The sequence below is a fragment of the Mauremys mutica genome, chromosome 4 (genome assembly GCF_020497125.1).
Source record: "Mauremys mutica isolate MM-2020 ecotype Southern chromosome 4, ASM2049712v1, whole genome shotgun sequence".
NCBI lineage: Eukaryota > Metazoa > Chordata > Testudines > Geoemydidae > Mauremys > Mauremys mutica.
The window spans coordinates 44,763,510-44,779,942 of record NC_059075.1 but is presented as its reverse complement, the minus strand read 5'-3'; the positions used below and the strand labels follow the sequence as shown (position 1 = coordinate 44,779,942).

At 44.8% G+C, this 16,433-nt stretch overlaps 1 protein-coding gene across 3 annotated transcripts in view; it reads left to right on the top strand.

Moving 5' to 3' along the window:
- The window catches only part of TTC6 (tetratricopeptide repeat domain 6), a 154,218-nt gene that overhangs the window by 4,008 nt on the left and 133,777 nt on the right, over positions 1-16,433 (top strand). For 2 of the 3 annotated variants that reach the window (XM_045015739.1, XR_006579141.1), the window contains exon 3: positions 15,608-15,691. In XM_045015739.1, the coding sequence (XP_044871674.1) occupies positions 15,608-15,691 (84 nt within the window). The remainder of the gene's footprint in view (positions 1-15,607; positions 15,692-16,433) is intronic. The other variant, XM_045015740.1, reaches the window with a different exon arrangement.

Sequence of the window (16,433 nt, the reverse complement as noted above, 5' to 3'; positions counted from 1 at the left end):
TGTTACAAGGTTGACCACAATTTACCCAGCACCCTTAAAAAGACATTTGTTATCCAGGGAAAGGTATGCCAGTCCAGCAGTGGGACATGACCCGTCAACCATGTTTTCTTTGGATTCCTCAAGGGGAACTACAGTTGTTATGAATAATAGTTCCCATCATGTTTTGTTGAGAAGTAGAATTTAAATCATAATTTTAATCTGATTGTCAGTGCTTGCTAACTCTTAATATACTGAGTTACCAAGTTACTGTGAGAGGGAGTTTATATTCATTGCAGAAATGTATTGCTTTTGTTCAGCATTTAACAGCCTGCAGCTGATCATCTTTATTTTTTTCATTACAATAATTCTTTGGCGGTCCAAATAACCTTCTGGGGTATATGGATGGAAGAAAACCCATTTTGTTAGTAAAATAAAAATCTTGGTAAAATTACCACAAAAATTTGAGCATGCAAATATTGTTATTACACAGTTCTTGTTTAATGAACAGTATCAACCCAACACCAAATATACTTTTATCTTTTAAAATTATGTGTGTGTGTGTCTGTCTCTGGGTATTGTGAGTCCATGTCAGAGTGATGGCCTGTTGAGATCTTCTCCATTATGCTTAACAGTTTGGCTAGTCACACACTAGTCTTCACTACCGGCTGGATCGGCGGGTAGCAATCGATTTCTCGGGGATCGATATATCGCGTCTCATCTAGACGCGATATATCGATCCCCGAACACGCTCCTGTCGACTCCGGAACTCCACCAACGTGAACGGTGGTAGCGGAGTTGACATGGGGAGCCGCGGACGTCGATCCTGCGCCGTGAGGACGGTAAGTAATTCGAACTAAGGTACTTCGACTTCAGCTACGCTATTCACGTAGCTGAAGTTGCGTATCTTAGATCGAACCCCCCCTCCACTGTAGACCTGCCCTTACTGTGCTTCAGAAGTGAGTTGATAAGGGTTAGTCACTGTTGACCAACTCTGTTTCCCTTTGACATTTACATCCATTCATGCTATTTATGTTATTTTAATGTTTGCTATTTACATTCTTTATGTTCTAGTTGAGGTTTAAATTATAGTTCAGACATAAATGACTTATACTTCTTGGATAGATCTATGTATGGTTCACCATTAATTGAGAAGGAATTCTTGTGGAAGGTATAAGATAGCTATACCTGCAAGCTTAAGCGGCAATGCTGAAATTGACAGCATGCATTTCCCACCAATTAACCACCTTTCATATATTGCTTGCTGGTAAAGTGAGAACAGTTTCATACAAACAGAGACTATATGCAGATATTTTAAATTTTCTCTTTTTCACTGTTTCCTTGTGGACCAATTCAACTCCCATTGAAGATAAGGGAGTCTTTTCATTGATATGAATTGGATTTGGATCAGGCCTTTAAGCAGGAAGGTCAGACTCTTCGCATCTTCCTTATTTTCTGGTTAGAGTAGATTTGTGGACTCGGCTCCTACTTGGCTCCTCACTGTTCTTCTGTAAAAGAAACATAATGTTTTTTTCATTACAAGTTTGATTACCAGGGCTATTTGTTGTCGTGGAACTGATGTCCATCCTTTTCTTCATTCTTCTACTGCTTCTGCTTTTTTATTTAAATGCTAAAGGAATGGTAACATTATTTTGAAATGCAAATATGAGCATCCATTTCATACTGTGTCCAAATGTCTATAACATCTCTAAAATCCAGTCTTTTCACGGTTGTTTAGGCTCTTATTCTTGCCCATCTTGACAATTGCAACCTCCTTTTCTCTGATCTTCCTGACATTCACCCTCGCTTCCCTGAGGTATATTCAAAATACTGCTGCTAAGGTCATCTTCCTGACCCATATGTCTGAACACATCATCCTGCTCTTTGAGTCCTTCCACTGGCTTCACCTTCAGAAGTTCCAGACTTGTTAAGGCTCTTCTCAGTTTAGACTCATCCTTCTTATCTGTATTTGTACTTTATTGTGTTAGCGCCCCATGTCCTCTGCTCTACTAATAATGCTGTTCTTTATACTACATTGGCCAATTATTCACTTGCTTCACAAGCAACATCACACAATCTTCCATGCAACCCTTATGCATGGTAAACTGTCCCTGAAATAGTGTGGTAAGCCACTACACTTTCCTCCAAATTTCTCTTCAATACATGTCTGTCATGATGCTATGGAAAATTGCCTGGTGATGATGGCCTAGGGACCTCTGATGTTTAAATTATTTGCTTAAATCTTCTTTAAAAAAAACCCCTAATCAGCTCCAAATAATCTAGTTATGCAAAGAGATGTTCTATATAAACACATGTTCTTATGCATGCATCCAACGAAGTGGGTATTCACCCACGAAAGCTCATGCTCCAAAACTTCTGTTAGTCTATAAGGTGCCACAGGACTCTTTGCTGCTTTTACATGTTCTTATTACTGTTTCCCTCATCCTTAGTATGCAGGTCCTGTGTGCTGTTGGTGGCCTGTGATACATACTCTTGGGGGAATTCTGCGCAGAATTAATGGCCCCTGCAGATTTCTTTGCTTCCCCATAGAATGACTTTCTGACAGGGAAGCTGCAAGAGCAGTCACGCACCACTCCCTAGCTGTGCAGGTACATCATTTCAGGCACCTGGAGCAGCCAGTGGAGAGGTAAATCAACACAGGGCCGGGAACATCCCAGCCAGTGGCTCCTATCCTGAGCCAGGATCAGGTGTTAATCCTGGCTGGGCGGGAGGCAGGAGAGAACGGGACTTCTTCCCCTGCAAGGAGTGGCTGGGGCTGCATCAGACCCATGCCCAGAAACCTCCCCCAGCTGCAGGAAGCTCAGCATCCTCCCCTGCTTCTTGCCCCCATTGCTTCTCAGCTGCGGGGAGGAGGACTCACCGTATGGGGAGGTGCTCCCCCATCCGTCCAAATCAATTTGGAGTGGGAAAGTTCACTGTTGGGGCTGTATGACTCCAAGCCCTGGTCTACACTATGAGTTTAGGTCGAATTTAGCAGCGTTAGATTGATTTAACCCTGCACCCGTCCACACGATGAAGCCATTTTTGTCGACTTAAAGGGCTCTTAAAATCAATTTCTGTAGTCCTCCCCAACGAGGGGATTAGCGCTGAAATTGACATTGCCAGGTCGAATTTGGGGGTAGTGTGGATGCAATTTGACGGTATTGGTCTCCGGGAGCTTCCAAGAGTGTTCCATTGTGACTGCTCTGGACAGCACTTTCAACTCAGATGCACTGGTCAGGTAGACAGGAAAAGCCCTGCGAACTTTTGAATTTTATTTCCTGTTTGGCCAGCATGGCAAGTTGATCAGCACAGGTGACCATGCAGAGCTCATCAGCACAGGTGACCATGGAGTCCCAGAATCGCAAAAGAGCTCCAGCATGGACCGAATGGGAGGTACTGAATCTGATTGCTGTATGGGGAGATGAATCCGTGCTATCAGAACTCCGTTCCAAAAGACGAAATGCCAAAATATTTGAAAAAATTTCCAAGGGCATGAAGGACAGAGGCTATAACAAGGGCCCACAGCAGTGCCGCATGAAACTTAAGGAGCTCAGGCAAGCCTACCAAAAAACCAAAGAGGCAAACGGGTCAGACTCCCAGACATGCCACTTCTATCAGGAGCTGCATGCAATTCTAGGGGGTGCCCCTACAACTACCCCACCCCTGTATGTGGACTCATGCAAGGGAGTGTCACACAACAGGGATGAGGATTTTGGAGACAAGGAAGATGAGGAGGAGGAGGAGGTTGAAGATACCGCACAGCAGGCAAGTGGAGAAACCATTCTTCCAAATGCCAGGAACTGTTTATCACCCTGGAGACATTACCTTCTCAACTCAGGTTCTTGGACCTTGAAGGCGGAAAAGGCCTCTCTGGTGAGTGTACCTTTGTAAATATTATACATGGTTTAAAAGCAAGCATGTTTAATGATTAATTTGCCCTGAAGACTTGGGATATATTCGTGGCCAGTAAAGCTACTGGAATGCAGTCAAGCAACATCCGTTCTTTATCTCTCTGTGTTATTCTGGTTGAAATAGGGGAATTTTATTAAGGGGACATTCAGAGGTGGCCGTTCCTGCTGGGCTGTGTGCCTGTGGCTGAAAAGAAATCATTCCCGCTGTTAGCCACCACTAGCTGCAGATGTTTCAATGCTCACACTATCTTCTCCTTGCCAGAGGCTAGCGAAGATTAGAAGGCGAAAAAACCGCACTCGCGATGAAATGTTCTCTGAGCTCATGCAGTCCTCCTGACTGAAAGAGCCCAGCCCAATGCATGGAGGCAAACAATGTCAGAGTCCAGGAAAGCACAAATGAACACAAGGACAGGAGGGACATGGAAGATGAGAGGTGGCGGGAGCAAGAGGAGCGGTGGCGGCAGCATGATGAGAGGAGGCAGGAGGCAATGCTGAGGCTACTGGAGGAACAAACTGATATGCTCCGGCGTATGGTTGAGGTGCAGGAAAGGCAGCAGGAGCACAGACCGCTGCTGCAGCCCCTGTGTAACCAACCACCCTCCTCCCCAAGTTCCATAGCTTCCTCACCCAGACGCCCAAGAATGCAGGGAGGGGGACTCCGGACACCCAACCACTCCACTCCAGAGGACTGTCCAAGCAACAGAAGGCTGGCATTCAATACGTTTTGAAGTGCAGTGTGGCCTTGTCCGTCCCTCCTCCCATCCTCCACCACCCCACTTGGTGCTTCACTCCTCCACCCCCCCCCCCTCCCAGGCTACCTTGGCAGTTATCCCCCTATTTCTGTGACTAATTAATAAAGAATGCATGAATTTGAAACAACAATGACTTTATTGCTTCTGCAAGTGGTGATCGAAGTCGGGAGGGGAGGGCGGTTGGCGTACAGGGAAGTAGAGTGAACCAAGGGGGTGGGTTTTCATGAAGCGGAAACAAACAGAACTTTCACACCATAGCCTGGCCACTCATTAAACTGGTTTTCAAAGCTTTTCTGATGCACAGCACACTCTGCTGTGCTCTTCTAACTGCCCTGGTGTCGGGCTGCGTGTAATCAGTGGCCAGGCGATTTGCCTCAACCTCCCATCCCACCATAAACGTCTCCCACTTACTCTCACAGATATTGTGGAGCACACAGGAAGCAGTAATAACAATGGGAATATTGGTTTCGCTGAGGTCTAACCGAGTCAGTAAACTGCGCCAGCGCGCTTTTAAACATCCAAATGCACATTCTACGACTATTCTGCACATACTCAGCCTATAGTTGAACAGCTCCTGACTACTGTCCAGGCTGCCTGTGTATGGTTTCATGAGCCATGGCATTAAGGGGTAGGCTGGGTCCCCAAGGATAAGTATAGGCATTTCAATGTCCCCAACGGTTATTTTCTGGTCTGGAAAGAAAGTCCCTTGCTGCAGCCATTCAGACAGACCAATGTTCCTGAAGATGTGAGTGTCATGTACCTTTCCCGGCCATCCCACGTTGATGTTGGTGAAACGTCCCTTGTGATCCACCAGTGCTTGCAGCACCATTGAAAAGTATCCCTTTCGGTTATGTACTCACTGCCTTGGTGCTCCGGTCCCGAGATAGGGATATGCGTTCTGTCTATCACCCCAGCACAGTTAGGGAATCCCATTGCAGCAAAGCCATCCACTATGACCTGCATATTTTCCAGAGTCACTACCCTTGATATCAGCAGCTCAGTGATTGTATTGGCTACTTGGATCACAACAGCCCCCACAGTAGATTTGCCCACTCCAAATTGATTCCTGGCTGACCGGTAGCTGTCTGGCGTTGCAAGATTCCTGAGGGCTATTGTCACTTGCTTCTGAAATGTGAGGGCTGCTCTCATCTTGGTATTCTTGCGCTTCAGGGCAGGGGAAAGCAAGTCACAAAGTTCCATGAAAGTGCCCTTACGCATATAAAAGTTTTGCAGCCACTGGGAATCATCCCAGACCTGCAACACTATGCACTCCCACCAGTCTGTGCTTGTTTCCCGGGCCCAGAATCGGCGTTCCATGGCATGAACCTGCCCCATTACCATCATGATGTCCAAATTGCCAGGGCCCGTGTGTTGAGAGAAGTCTGTGTCCATGTCCTCGTCACTCTCATCACCGCGCTGCTGTTGCTTCCTCGCCTGCTTTTGCAGGTTCTGGTGCTGCATATACTGCAGGATAATGCGCGAGGTGTTTACAGTGCTTATAACTTTCTTGGTGATCTGAGCGGGCTCCATGCTTGCTGTGGTATAGCATCTGCAGGAGAGCAGAGTGGCAGCGGAAGCGTGATAATGTTTTTCAGCCCAATTATACCATCAGCTGCCAGAGCAGGAGAGCAGAGTGGCAGCGGAAGCGTTACAATGGTTTGCAGCCCTATTGTACCGTCTGCTGCCAGCAGCACACAAGACACAACAGCGGTGGCTGAGCTGAGCGGGCTGCACGCTTGCCGTGATATGGCATCTGGGCGGAAAAAATGCGTAAAACGATTGTCTGCCGTTGCTCTCACGGAGGGAGAGGCGACCGATGACATGTACCCAAAACCACCCATGACAATGTTTTTGCCTCATCAGGCAGTGGGAGCTTAACCAAGAATTCCAATGGGTGGTGGAGACTGTGGGAACTCTGGGATAGCTACCTACAGTGCAATGCTCCGCTAACCTCGGTACTGTCAATGCTAGGCTCGGTACTGTGGACGCACTCCACCAACTTAATGCGCTTAGTGGGGACACACACAATCGACTGTATAAAATTGCTTCCTAAAAAATCGACTTCTATAAATTTGACCTAATTTCGTAGTGTAGACATACCCCAAGTATGCAGGGCAATAAATTGCATCCTCCTGCATAGGACCGTGACTCTGGGAAATGTGCATGAAATAGTGGATGGCTTGCAGAGATGGGTTTCTGTAATTGTGATGGGGCGATTGATGGCACACACATTCCAATTATAGTGCCAGACCACCTTGCCTCTGAATACATCAATAGGAAGGGATACGTCTCATGGTGTTGCAGGTGCTTGTGGATCACCGGGGGCATTTCATGGACATCAATGCAGGCTAGTCTGGAAAGGTGCATGACATACATCTTCAGGAATAGTGGCATGTACAGAGCTGGGGACTTTCTTTCCAGACCACAAGTTCACAGTGGGGGATTTGGAAATGCCCATACTAATCCTGGGAGACCCAGTTTACCCCTAACAGCCCTGGCTCATGAAACCTTACACTGTGCACCTGGACAGCAACAAGGAGCATTTTAACAACAGGCTGAGCAGGTGCCGCATGGTAGTCGAATGTGCCTTTGGCCGTTTGAAAGCTCGCTTGAGGTGTTTAAATGGCAGGGCTAGACCTTACCAGGGATAATATTCCCATGGTCATAGCTGCGTGCTGCACTTTGCATAATGTGTGTGAATCTAAGGGTGAAATATTTGCTCAGGTGTGGAGCACTGAGGCAGAGCACTTGGCTGCAGTTTGAACAGCCAGATGCTAGGGCTGTCAGAGGACCCCGGGGGCTGCTATTAACATCAGAGAGGCTTTGAGGAACCACTTTGACAATGAGGGGCAGTAACACATGTCTGCTTTGGAGTTGCTTCCCTGTTGCATCCATGTATTTATTGCTGACCTGGGAACCAAGAGTAGGAGTGGGCTGATAAAGTTTGCGGATGGCACCAAGTTGGGAGGTATTGCCAACTCGGAAAAGGATCGGGATATCCTCCAGGGAGATTTGGATGACCTTGTGAACTGGAGTATTAGTAACAGGATGAAATTCAATAGTGAGAAGTGTAAGGTTATGCATTTAGGGATGACTAATAAGAATTTTAGTTATAAGCTAGGGACGCACCAGTTGGAAGTAACGGAGGAGGAGAAGGACCTAGGAGTCCTGGTTGATCGTAGGATGACTATGAGTAGGCAATGTGATGTGGCCATTAAAAAAGCTAATGCGGTCTTGGGATGCATTAGGCGAGGTATTTCTAGTAGGGATAAGGAGGTGCTAGTCCCATTATATAAGGCGTTGGTGAGACCTCATTTGGAGTATTGTGTGCAGTTTTGGTCTCCCATGTTTAAGAAGGATGAATTCAAACTGGAACGGGTACAAAGAAGGGCCACTAGAATGATCCGGGGAATGGAAGGCCTGTCGTATGAAAGGAGACTTGAGGAGCTCGGTTTGTTTTCCTTAACCAAAAGAAGGATAAGAGGAGATATGATTGCACTCTTTAAATATATCAGAGGGATAAATACCAGGGAAGGAGAGGAATTATTTCAGCTCAGTGCTAATGTGGACACGAGGACAAACGGATATAAATTGTCAGTCAGGAAATTTAGGCTTGAAATTAGACGAAGGTTTCTAACCATCAGGGGAGTGCAATACTGGAACAGCCTACCGAGGGAAATAGTGGGGGCGAAGGACCTCCATGACTTTAAGATTAAGCTAGATAAGTTTATGGAGGAGATGGTATGATAGGATAACGGGCTTAGTCAATAGGTCAATTAAGTGCCACACTGGTAAATAGTACAATGGGTCAATGATATGATATTCTTAACCTTTTTCCAGAGGGTATGGCTGGAGAGTCTTGCCCGCATGCTCGGGGTTCAGCTGACCGCCATATTTGGGGTCGGGAAGGAATTTTCCTCCAGGGTAGATTGGCAGTGGCCCTGGAGGTTTTTCGCCTTCCTCCGAAGCATGGGGCAGGGGTCGCTTGCTAAAGGAGTGGGTGGATCGGCTTATGTGGCCTGCATCTTGCAGGAGGTCAGACTAGATGATCATAATGGTCCCTTCTGATCTTGAATTCTATGATTCTATGTACAATTTTGGGGCCCAAGATCCGTGCAACACAATGCTTTAGGAACCTGTTCCTGAGAGTTAATTGACTGCTATATGCTTTTGTAGAACACACAATAAAAACACTTTACCATTAAATACCTTAGCCTTTATTTATTGTTAAAAAAGGTAAAACCTCACAACGGTATATAGCTTCAGCTATCATTGTGCAAGCTGTGAGAGGGGTGGAGTGATGGGGAAACTCAGGAGTGCTGTGAAGTGAAAAGGAATGTGTGGGCATAGATGTGGGTGGGGTTGGCAAATAATTGTACATCTGCTGCAGTGGCGCTCAAACTCACAGCTGCAGATTGAGCAGACCCATCAGAGACTTGAGCATCTCTGTATGATCCTCCATAACTTTTATCATCCGCTCTGTCGCTTGCCTAGCAAAAGCTGCATTCTCTTTTCTGTCCTGCCTTTTGGCTTCCCAGCAGTCTTTCCATTCCCTGGTCTGTCTCTCATCACGCTGTATAACCTTGTGGAACATGTCTTCTTTGCTGTGCCTAGGCTTTTTCTTATGTGCCGCAGCCGGTCTGCGAGGTTGCGTGGTGTCTTCTCCAAGGTCTGTGCTGAACAGAAAAGGGATTGTTACATTTCAGCAAACAATTGAAACATTTTAGTAAAAAGGGTATTTTGCTAGTAGAAATCACTTTCTCTCTGAGACTCTAGGCAGGCACACAGCTCCGCGAGCACCCCAGTCATGGTGAGTTTCGGGAGTGGGGGAACACTGTTGTGCATATGGACAAAAAGGTCATGGCTTGCAGGGCACCTTTGCAGGGATCTCATTCTAAAATTATCCCACACTTTTTCACAAGCAGCTAACCTGCTGGCTGACATCTTGCTGCTGAGGGTGACCAGAGAAACCAGGGCTCAGCTGCTGAATGCTTGCGGCTTTCACCTCGGTCTATATGCAGCTCAGCTATGTGCCGTTTTGGTCCCAGCTACAGTGCTCGCTAAATGGTACAGTTTCCTACAATGGGGGAACTAACAAGGCTGCAATCCCTTGGAATCTGCGGCAGAGGATTAACAAGTACCTCTTGGAAACTTTCCAGAGCCTCTCCCGGGAGGATTCCCTGCAGGTCTCAACGTCCATCGACACCCTGCCTTCATAAAATTTTGAAACTCCTGAGAGACGAACTGTGGTCTGTTGTCGCTCACAAGTTGTTCTGGCAGACCGAAACGACTAAAGAGTCTCCGTAGTTTTTGGATAGTACTCTCTGCAGTAGTGGGCTGCATTATATAGACTTCTGGCCATTTAGAATGGGCATCTACCACCACCAAGAACATGCTTCCTTCAAGGGGGCCAGCGAAGTCAACGTGAATACATTTCCACGGGTTTTCAGGCCAGTCCCAGGGGTGTAGGGGCGCCCAGTGGCCTGCATTCCTGACACAACATACAAATTCTTGCCTTCTCTTCAATAGCACTGTCCAATCCAGGCCACCAAAAATAGCTTTGTGCAATTTCCTTCATGCGCTCTATTCCACAGTGACCGGAATGTAGCTGTTCTAACATCTGTGATCTCAGTGGTGGTGGGATAATGACACGTCTCCCCCAAAACAAACAACCAGATTGGATTGATAACTCTATTGTCTTGGACATGTAGGTAACAAGGTCAGGTGAGACTGGAGAGGTTCGTCAAGATTTGCCATGCATCACCAGGTCCGTAACTTGGGACAATACTGGGTCAACGTGAGTTGCCTTCTTTGTCTGAGTAGCAGTGATGGGTGTATTCTCTCCCTGTTCAAAGTAGAAGATTTCCTTTTGGGCAGTATCTTGATGTTTGACTAGCAAAGGCAACCTTGAGAGACCATTTGCATTGCTGTGCAGAGTGGATTTCCTATATTTGATTTCATATATGTGCGCTGAAAGTAACAATGCCCAATGTTGCATATGACTAGCAGCTAATGGGGGAATGCCTGTGTAGAGTCCAAAAATTGATGTCAGAGGTCTATGGTCTGTGAGAAGAGTAAACTTCCGCCCAAACAGGTACTTATTAAACTTCCAAATTCCAAAAACGATTCCCAACGCCTCACGTTCGATTTGGGCATAGTTAGTTTCTGCTTTGCTTAGAGTGTGTGAAGTAAAAGCAATAGGTCTTTCTTCTCCCGAAGGCATAATGTGTGACACGACTGCTCCCACTCCATATGGGGAGGCATCGCAGGCCAATTGTAGGAGTAAGGATGGATCAAAGTGTGTTAGAACTTCAGAATTTAGCAATGCATCCTTAGCTTTATTAAATGCAACATTACAGGCTTCAGTCCCACTTCTGCCCAAGGAGTTCGTGAAGTGGTTTTAACAGTGTGAGATGAACTTTCCATAATAGTTCAATAGTCCTAGAAACGAGCGCAGCTGGCTAACATTTTGAGGTTGGGGAGCTTTCACAATAGCCTTAACTTTTGCAGGGGCCTTATGAAGACCCACAGCATCAATGATGTGTGCCAAATATTCAACAGAGGGCTGGAAGAATTCACACTTGTCTTTGCGGACTCATAGGCCATACTCTTCCAGTCTTTGTAGGGTAGCCTCTAAATTCTTTAAGTGATCCTCTTCATTTCTTCCAGTGACCAGGATGTTGTCCAGATAGCACTGAACTCCTGGCAAGCCACACAAGATCTGGTCCATAGCCCTCTGGAACAGGGCAGGAGCAGACGTTATTCCAAAGGGTAGGCGACAGTATCGATAAAGCCCCTTATGAGTCACAATAGTCAACAGCTCTTGGGACTTTTCATCAGCATGCATCTGCAAATACGCTTGACTCAGATCAATCTTACTGAACTTTTGTCCCCCAACCAGGCCTGCGAAGAGGTCATCGATGCAGGGAAGTGGGTATTGCTCTGCACACAACACCGGGCTGACAGTGACTTTAAAATCACCGCAAATCTGGAGGGAGCCATCTTTCTTCACTATTGGAACGATAGGAGTGGCCCATGGGCTATGGGTAACTGGTATTAAGACTCCATTGGTGACCAGGCGCTCCAGGTCCACTTCAACTTTTGGCCTGATGGCATATGGCACAGGTCGGACTTTCAGATATTTTGGTTGACTGTCAGGTTTAATGTTCAATGTCACAGTGATCCCTTCATACTTCTCAGATCCTCTCCAAAAACAGCAGCATGTTTCCTTAGTATAGTAGTGTGATGAACTGAGACTGTTCTTACTGTGGTCTGTGAATGCTGAGTGGGGAGTGATGGTCTGGGAGGACGATCTGTACTGGGGGATGGGAGACTGGCCTTGAGGGACGATGCCTGAGCATGTAATGTGAGAACCCAGGAAGGGGTTAGAGGCCAGGTGACACCTCTGCCCGGGAAGCTGAACAAAGGCTGGGGGGAGGAGACGCTGGGGAGTGAGAGGGGTTTTCAGGAGTTGGCTGGGGAATGGAGGGAAGCACAGACAGGGCTCTGACCCCCCAATGGGGCTGTGGTGCTCCTTGGACCCTAAGATGGACCTAATTGGGGAGGATCCTGTTGTCTGTGCCTGCAAGACCTGTCTTGGACTGTGTTCCTGTCATCTAAATAAACCTTCTGCTTTGCTGGTTGGCTGAGAGTCATGGTGATTTGCAGGAAGCCGGGGGTGCAGGGCCCTGACTCCCCCACACTCCGTGACAAGTGGTCAGTCTGGTTTCTTCTTTAGTCATTTGGTGCACTTCTGCCCAGTTCAGTTGAATCTTCCCAAGCCAAGACCTACCCATTAAGGCTGGGTAATTACCTCTCATCACAAACAGTGGCAATTTAGCAGCCTGTCCATTGAGCTCCATCTTAACATCAATAGTGCCCAACATGGGCACAGCTTCTCCTGTATACATCTTCAGAACAGTTTTTGTTACTTTAAGCGGAAGATGCTGTAGCTTTTCTTTATACACAGTCTCGGAGACTAGCAAGACAGCTGCACCAGTGTCCAGTTCCATGCGTATAGGTTTGCCATCCAACAACGGGGTTACCCAGTATTCATGTGAGCCCACTGCCAAAGACAAAACATGCAGTGGCACTTCTTCTTGCGATGAGGTGTCACCTTGGTCATCCTGAGTCTGCTCTAGGGTATGCAGGGTTCCCCTTTTGGTCGGCCAGACCACAGGCCTCTTTTTCCTTTGTTTACAGGCACACGCAATGTGTCCCTTTTTGCCACAGTGTCGACACACCAGGTCTGGTGACCCGGCTTACCACAGCGGTAACATTCCTGATTCTGCACAGTTTTGTGCGTAGGTTCTTGTGACACTTTATGCACCTTAGGAGATGCACAGATGTATTGTGCTTCCTTTGTAGCCAGTTCCATGGAGACTGCTATATCAACAGCCTTCTGTAAAGTAAGCTGAGCCTCTGTCAGTAGGCGCTTCCGTATAGCTTCACTGTACAGGCCACACACTAACCTGTCACGCAGGGCATCCTTTAACATCTCCTTAAATTCACAGTGTTTTTAAAGCTTTTTTAAAGTTGCTACAAATTGTACAACTGTTTTATCTTCTTTTTGGTCTCTTTTGTGGAACCTATATCTTTCAGCAATTACCAGTGGTTTTGGGGAAAAATGAGACCCCAGGATTTCCACAATGTCACTGTAAGATTTGGTCTCAGTCTTAACAGGGTGTAGTAAGCTGCGTAGCAGGGAGTAGGTTTTAGTTCCTACAACACTTAAGAATATTGGCACCTTCTTCGCTTCCGTAATGTCATTTGCAATAACAAAAAGCTCAAAACGCTCAGTATACACATGCCATTGCACCATATCTTCCTCAAAAGGTTCCAGTGCCCTGTAAGTGTAGCCATGGTTTTAGTTTCAGTTTCACAGTCGGTGCCAACAAGAAGCAGCTAAAAGAGTTTGGTGGTAGTCTTTTTTTTTCTTTCTTTACCTTGACTTCTACTTCCTTCTGTTGCTGGCGCAGCACAGGTGTTCTATCCTCATTGCCACTTTGTTGTATCCTTGAGGGCAGCAGGTTTAGGAAGAAATCACTGGAGACCAGAGAGCTGTAAGCCTTAAAAAGCAACCATTTATTTACACACACTGAACTAACCAAACCAGCCAAAACTGGCTGGGCTATCCCCTAATAATCTAACTCAGTTGCCATAGCAACAACAAGGGGCTATTACCAGGACAACCAAATACACAATACTAAGCATACTGATGGTGGCCAGTAAATGATAGTCCATTATTGACTATGCTTGCAATATGTGCAGATGTTGCAAAAGGAGGAAGGTTGTGTGTTCCAGCTTGGGAAGATGATGTTGAATGTGTTCTATCTGTTCTTATATGTCAGGAGCTATTATCTCATTCCACTGCTTTGATACACTTTTTGATCATTAGTAGGATGAATAGCAACCTCTTTATATACTTTTATTGCAAACCTGAAGTTTTAAGCATACCTACTACTCAAAATGTGTTAGTGGGATCTTCATGATGTATGTTCCATGTTATGACTCCCACAGAATGCAAACATGTTTTGGGCCAGCTCTTCAGCATGTGTAAATCAATGGAGCTCTCCTGATTTTGTACAGCTGAAGCGCTGGTCTTTGGGTTTTCAGGACATGCTTATTCAGTGAATATAAATAGAATATAGATTAAATATAAATATAGATTTTTCCTTAAACTTATTTTAACATTTTCTATCTTATCGAAGAACAAATGTGATCTCTTGGGTAAAATAAAACTGCTATGTAAAATATAAAATTTTCAGACATAGTGAGATACATTTATTAAAGGTTGATAACATGAGCATGACTTTAGGAAGAAAAAAAGAACTGGGAGATTAAACAGAGGAATTTATTTTAGTTACAATAAATTATCTGCACAGTTCAGTTCCTTGCCTTTGAAGCAGGAAAAAACTAACTATTGCCTTGACAAGCATAGTTTTTCCTTTGTTTGTTGTAGCAAGTCATTGGTGAATTATAAAGGTTGTTGTAATAAACATACATCAGGGTCCCTTTCAGAACATTGTATAGCTTTTCAGATTAAATTTGTGGGGTAGGAGCAGACCCAGCTCTCTTTTTTTTGGCCTCTGGACAGCTTTTTTACTCAACATCATTGATAAGTCACAATTTCGAAAATACATGGTCTCTGATGCTTATTTTCAATGTACTTTCAATAAGAGAAAACTGCGTTGTCTTGAAAAATTGTACATTTAACTTGAAAATAAGTGGTATCAATCCCAGTAGGAGTTTTGTTGCTGAAGGGTTCTTTTATCTTTTCTTCCATTTATGTTCTCTAACATGTTTTGTTGAAGGCTTTAATGAGCTCTTGCATTTACTTGCGGTTATGAATTGTTTAGATTATAAATGTTTCTAATTTCTATGTGATTTTTAAAGCATTTTAAAGAAACGTTCTGAAATAAAAATATAGCTTTAGCTATAAAACTCACACTAGCTAGTGCTGTCTTTAGGACTTGACCCCAAAAGCAAAATGGCATATGTTGAGCACAGACATGGTATGACTCCACACCCCAACTTTACGAGAGGATGATTGGTTCTGCAAGGAGCTGAGCACCCTTATAAAACCCTGTAGTAACTCTTTTGCTGGCTCTGCCTGCAGAATTCTGCATGTGAGGTGGTTCGTCAAGAAATTACTCAACATCCTGCTCTTGAGGGCTCCGATCCTGCAAATGCTTTTGCATGTGCTTAACTTTACTACCATAAGTAAGTCCATTGAGGGATTACTCATGGTAGTAAAATTAAGCATATGCAAAAGTGTTTGTAGGAGACGGGCCTAAGATCATTTGTCCATAAACGTACTTACTAGTTTCAAAATAATTAATCAGCGTTTGCAGTGAAAAACAAAACTCATGCTGATGAGAATATATCACTTCGTTGGTGTTTTGTTTTGTAGGATAAAAATATAAGTCATAAAATCATACTTAATTTTCTTTCTTCTTTGCAAAGCAGACATCAGCTGAATCTCAGGAAAAGAAGACTGAATCTGAAGCTAATGAAGAAGTAGTGACAAGTTTTCAGCAACCAAGCCTGGTAAAGTTCAGTGTTATCTAGGAATGTTAAAACATAATAAGTTATTGTGCTTATGTTTGCTTGCTGTCTTGCTCAGATAGGCAGTTCCTGTTTCAAACTGATAAAAGTGAAAGGAAATGAAATAGTGTTTTACAACATTTATAATACTGCATAAAAGTCAAATATGCAGTTCTTTTTCTTGCTTTCTTTTTCTCTGTCTCCTCCGGGATCTGATTCTCCTACTACTGGACATATGCAAAATCCCACTGAAATCAATGGCAAGTACTTTTGAGGGCCAGGACAGTACACTACTCTGTACAGTGCCAGCGCAAGGGGTCCCTGTTCTTGGTTGGTCCCTAAGCACTACAAATAATAAACATGATTAATCAATTATTCGAGTTAAGTGCTTGTATTGAGTGGGCCCTTGAGTGAATAAAAGTTCTTATATATTTATGTGTATATTTTATTTTTCTGTAACCTACATTCTAGCTATATATGGTTACACATTTAAGCTTAGACAAGTTCTTAGTGTTGCTCACAGTTGTAAACTGAGCAGCTGAGAGATATATAATGTATTTGAGTAGTATATGTCTTTGTTGTATGTCTCTTTTCAAGTTTTCAGGTCACACATTGTAGGAACCATAGACGAGACCATGCCATCAATTTTTCAGCAAAAATCCCCATTAGTATTAATATTTAGAGCAATTGATTGTAGTTCCTTTTGGTTACTATTCCACCTTTCTTTGTAAGTCCATTTATCCAT